General features: G+C 55.8%; 1 protein-coding gene across 3 annotated transcripts in view; it reads right to left on the reverse strand.

Annotated features, from left to right (window-relative positions):
* LOC114069262 (keratin, type I cytoskeletal 14) overlaps nucleotides 1-3,326 on the reverse strand; it is a 14,776-nt gene extending 11,450 nt beyond the window's left edge. For 2 of the 3 annotated variants that reach the window (XM_027905929.1, XM_027905927.1), the window contains exons 1-6: nucleotides 2,758-3,326; nucleotides 1,447-1,529; nucleotides 911-1,067; nucleotides 494-655; nucleotides 280-405; nucleotides 113-181 (exon numbers count right to left, since the gene is read on the reverse strand). In XM_027905929.1, the coding sequence (XP_027761730.1) occupies nucleotides 113-181; nucleotides 280-405; nucleotides 494-655; nucleotides 911-1,067; nucleotides 1,447-1,529; nucleotides 2,758-3,255 (1,095 nt within the window). In that variant the 5' untranslated portion in view covers nucleotides 3,256-3,326. The remainder of the gene's footprint in view (nucleotides 1-112; nucleotides 182-279; nucleotides 406-493; nucleotides 656-910; nucleotides 1,068-1,446; nucleotides 1,530-2,757) is intronic. The other variant, XM_027905926.1, reaches the window with a different exon arrangement.
* Nucleotides 3,327-4,191: the final 865 nt, after the last annotated feature.

Genomic DNA, 4,191 nt, shown 5'->3' on the forward strand with positions numbered 1-4,191 from the left:
TCTCCTGCTCCAGGCGGCACTTGACGTCCAGCAGGACCCTGTACTCCTGGTTCTGGCGCTCCATGTCGCAGCGCAGCTCGGCCAGCTGCTCCTCCACGCTGGTGATCAGCACCTGCAGCTGGGCCAGCTGGGTGCCGTAGCGCGCTTCCGTGTCGGCCAGGGTGCCCTCCAGGGCCGCTTTCTGTGGGATGGGGACAGGGATGGCTCAGGGGCACTGGGGCAGCCAGGGGGGCACAGCCCTAGGGTCCCGTGTCCCTGGGTGTCCCCCACCCCCTGTACCGTGCTGAGCTGGGACTGCAGGTCGATCTCCAGGCTCTGGATCGTGCGCCGCAGCTCCGTGATCTCCGTCTTGCCGCTCTGCAGCTGCTCCGTGTTGATGGCCACCTCCCGGTTCAGCTCTTCCGTCTGCAAGGAGGACAAGCCGTGCCCTCAGGGCCCTGGGTGGCGGGCACAGCCCCGACCCCGCTCCCTCTGCTCCCCCCCAGCCCCTCACCTTGCTGAAGAACCACTGCTCGGCGTCCCTGCGGTTCTTCTCCGCCAGGCTCTCGTACTGCTCCCGCATCTCCGCCAGGATCTTGGTCAGGTCGATTCCGGGGGCAGCGTCCATCTCCACGCTGATCTCGCCTCCCACCTGCCCGCGCAGGGCAGTCATTTCCTGACACAGAGAAGACACACATCAGAGTGACAATGGTGTATTCCCATCCTGAGAAATTTCTTACTTGCACCCAGCTCAGGAACCCCACAGACCTCATGGAGGTCCTCTCTGAAGGGATTGCTTCCCTCCCCCTTCCCCCTCGAGCATCTCCTGACAGCCCTGACGGCAGAGACTCCTTCATGTTTGACCCGACCCTTCCCCTGGTGCACAAGGAACATTTGTAGGTCCCGGTTTTGTGCCTGGCTCTGCGCTCACCTCCTCGTGGTTCTTCTTCAGATAAGCCAGTTCCTCCTTCAGGTTCTCGATCTGCATCTCCAGGTCGGCCCTGGACAGGGTCAGCTCGTCCAGGACGCGCCGCAGGCCGTTGATATCGGCCTCCACGCTCAGGCGCAGGGCCTGCTCCGACTCAAACCTGGGGGCACAGCAACCATCAGCAAAGCTGCACAAGTGTGGGGGAAACCAGTACAACAGTGTCCACCTGAGCTCATCACATCGCCCTGCTCGTGATCCCAACCAGGCCCTGGGCTCTGCACACACACGTTAAGTGCACAGCGAGGCACGGGAGAGCCTGTGCCACGGGTGAGCAAGGAATGGGAATAACACAGTGGTTTTGGGTGGAAGCAACACAATCCCTGAGTGCCTGTAAGATTGAGATAACCATCTGCTTTGGAAATTACACCCTCATTTTGAAGGCTTTGCTTCCACATGGCCTTTTTGGGGGTTTGGATGGGATTTTCTCCTCGTTGCATCCAACTTCCCTTTGCTCCGTTTTTCCAGGAAATGTGGCTTACTTGGTCCTGAAGTCGTCAGCCGTCAGCCTGGCGTTGTCAATTTGCAGCAGGAGGTTGGAATTGTCTACTGTGGCCACCAGCACCTGGTGGGTGGAAGATAAAAAAAAGGAGTGTCAGGAACTCCTCCTGGCAGACCAAGGGAAGCAGCACAGTGGGAGTGTTGGGAGACAGAAGCGGTTTGGGGTTTCTTTAGCAGAAGTGTGCATGGAATTAGGACAAGGGAGGTGCAGCTGTGACTGTGGGAAGGGGCTGGTTACTCTGTGACTTTCCAAAAATCCATCAGTAAGTGTTTCAAAAGGCAAAGTGAGGCCATGAAAGATGTGTGAAATCTGATGGTGGCTTTTGTTCCCGTCCTTCAGGGCAGGTGCTGATTACAGAAAGGTCAAGGAGGAATCACCTGCTCCCCACCTGTAGCACCACGGCAGGACAGAGGGACCAGCAGGGTGTCTGCACTTGGCACACCTTGTACTGGGGTGGATTTAATTTGCTGGCAGCAGAAATGGAGCAAAAGGCAGTGAGCAGCTGCCTATGGCTTCTGATTTTCATATTACCACCGCAGGAGCAAATGACCCCTCCTGGGAGGAGATTCAAGTCAGAGTTTGGGAGAATTGGGTTAAGGAAAGGGGAGGAATATGGATTCCCTGCATCCTTTGCCACAGCTCCAGCTGCACAAGGCTTCCTGCGTGGTTGCTGGGGGCAATTCGTGCGTGGGAAGTAACAGAGAACAAAAGAAATTGGAGCATTTCCTCCAAAATGGGGTGCTGGGACTCAAATCAGATGGGGAGGAATCCCCCAAGCTGCCTCGGCTGGGGGCTTTGCACCAAGCCCAGCCCTGGGGCAGTGACTGCCAAAAGGAGGTGAAGAACTCGTTATTGGTCAGATCCATCTTTTTATCATCCAAATCTCCTTAATAGGAGGAGCTGAAACACGTTTGCAAATTCTTTGCCTGAATGTTTCCAAACATGACATCAGTGTCTCGCGGTTTGCCCACAGTTACAACTTTCCCTGCACACTGGTTTTAAACTCCCTAGAACACACATGATCAGTGCAGACTTGTCTGTATTCCTCCATTTTTGTGTTACGTCCTGTTACATCTGTTTCTGCCAGTGGAAGCTGCCACTAGTTGCATCCAGGAGGATGCAGCCAAAAGATGATATTGAAACACCCATGATTTCCAACCTGATGCTCCCCGTGTGCCACTGGGACACTTTTTACGACATAATTAGTGCTGACTAATTACAGAAGTAACAGTCATCGTTTCTGCTTCCTCTCTGACACACGATGTCCCACTGGGTTGATCCCCATTCCTACCTTGTTCCTGAGCTCCTCGATGGTCCTGTAGTAGGGGCTGTAGTCCCGGTCGGGACCAGGGCCCTGCTTCTTGTACCACTCCCTGATCTTGACCTCCAGGTCGGTGTTGGCCTCCTCCAGGGCTCGCACCTTGTCCAGGTAGGCGGCCAGGCGGTCGTTGAGGTTCTGCATCGTCTCCTTCTCCCCCGCTGGCAGGATGCCATCGCCGCCTCCAAAGCCCCCTCCAAAGCCAGCCCCAAAGCCGGCCCCATAGCTGCCCCCAAAGCCCCCACCGAGGGCCCCTCCTACGCTGCTGCAGTAGCTGCCCCCAAAGCCACTTCCGAGCCCCGAGACCACGCGGGAGGAGACGGAGTAGCTGCCGGAGCCCCCGTGCACGCTGGGGGCCCTGTAGCCTCCCCCCCCAACACGCACGGAGGAAAGCCTGCTGGAGCCTCCCCCCAGGCTCCCAAATCCCTTGAGGGAGGTGGAGGAGGAGTATTGCCTGACAGTGGTGCTCATGGTGGAGGCTGGAGGTGGAGAGAGAGGCAGCTCTGCAGCTCAGCAGCAGTGAGTGCTCCTTCCCCTGCCTCGGGGCCCTTTATAGCCCGGCCAGGAGGCGTTGCCGGTGCTTTTCGTCACCCCCGACAGCCTGAGCCAAATTCCAGAATCATCATTTTCCTCTCCCTGATTTCACATCTTTTGTCACATCCCACCAGCAGCACCAGGGCTCACACGGGATCTTCTCCTTCCGCTTTCATTCCCAGCACACTTGGCGCTGTCCAGGCCCCTGCTCATGGCTATGTTTTAGCCTTCCCAGCCCAGCTCCACCCGCTGCTCCCTCATGAAGTAACACGAGTGAATCCTCTGTGATCCGCCAAGTCGCCCGCAAGTGGCTGGTATCATTGCAAACATCTACAAATCTATTTATTTGCTTTTTTTTAAGAGTCTAAAGCCAAGGAAAGCTGCTGACTTAAGAGCTCGGCACATCCATAATCTTTATATGGGCCAACCCGAAGCCAGATGGAAACTTTCCCGTCAGGACCTCTATCCCAGGACAAGCACAGACCTGGCGGGATTTGTGTACTGATACGGGATTTGGCAGAAATCTTGTAGCTCAAAAGGGAAGAAACTCCGGTAATTTCTGCTTTAGTACCAGTCTGGGCTGAATCTCCTGACAAGAGACTGGAAAGTCCCTACAGCAGTGGGATTTCAGTCAGCTAAAAGGGCAGATGCCTGATGTTTCCCTGTCATACCTGCTTTGCTCCGTCACCTTTTCCAAATTCCACAGAAGCAGCTTCTAAAAAATGTGTAGAAGCTAAAAGACCCTGTGCCACAATTTCCTCTCTCTCCTCGCTGAGGCAGGTTTTAATGCCTAAACATTCTGAATCAAAGGAGTGGGACTGAAACTGCATCAGACACCCACGGCCAGGGCACGTTACCTGCCATTTCTGATGG

This window comes from Empidonax traillii, unplaced genomic scaffold (genome assembly GCF_003031625.1).
Source record: "Empidonax traillii isolate 1590-97213 ecotype Southwest subspecies unplaced genomic scaffold, ASM303162v1 scaffold1222:size288430, whole genome shotgun sequence".
In the NCBI taxonomy this organism is placed as follows: Eukaryota; Metazoa; Chordata; class Aves; order Passeriformes; family Tyrannidae; genus Empidonax; species Empidonax traillii.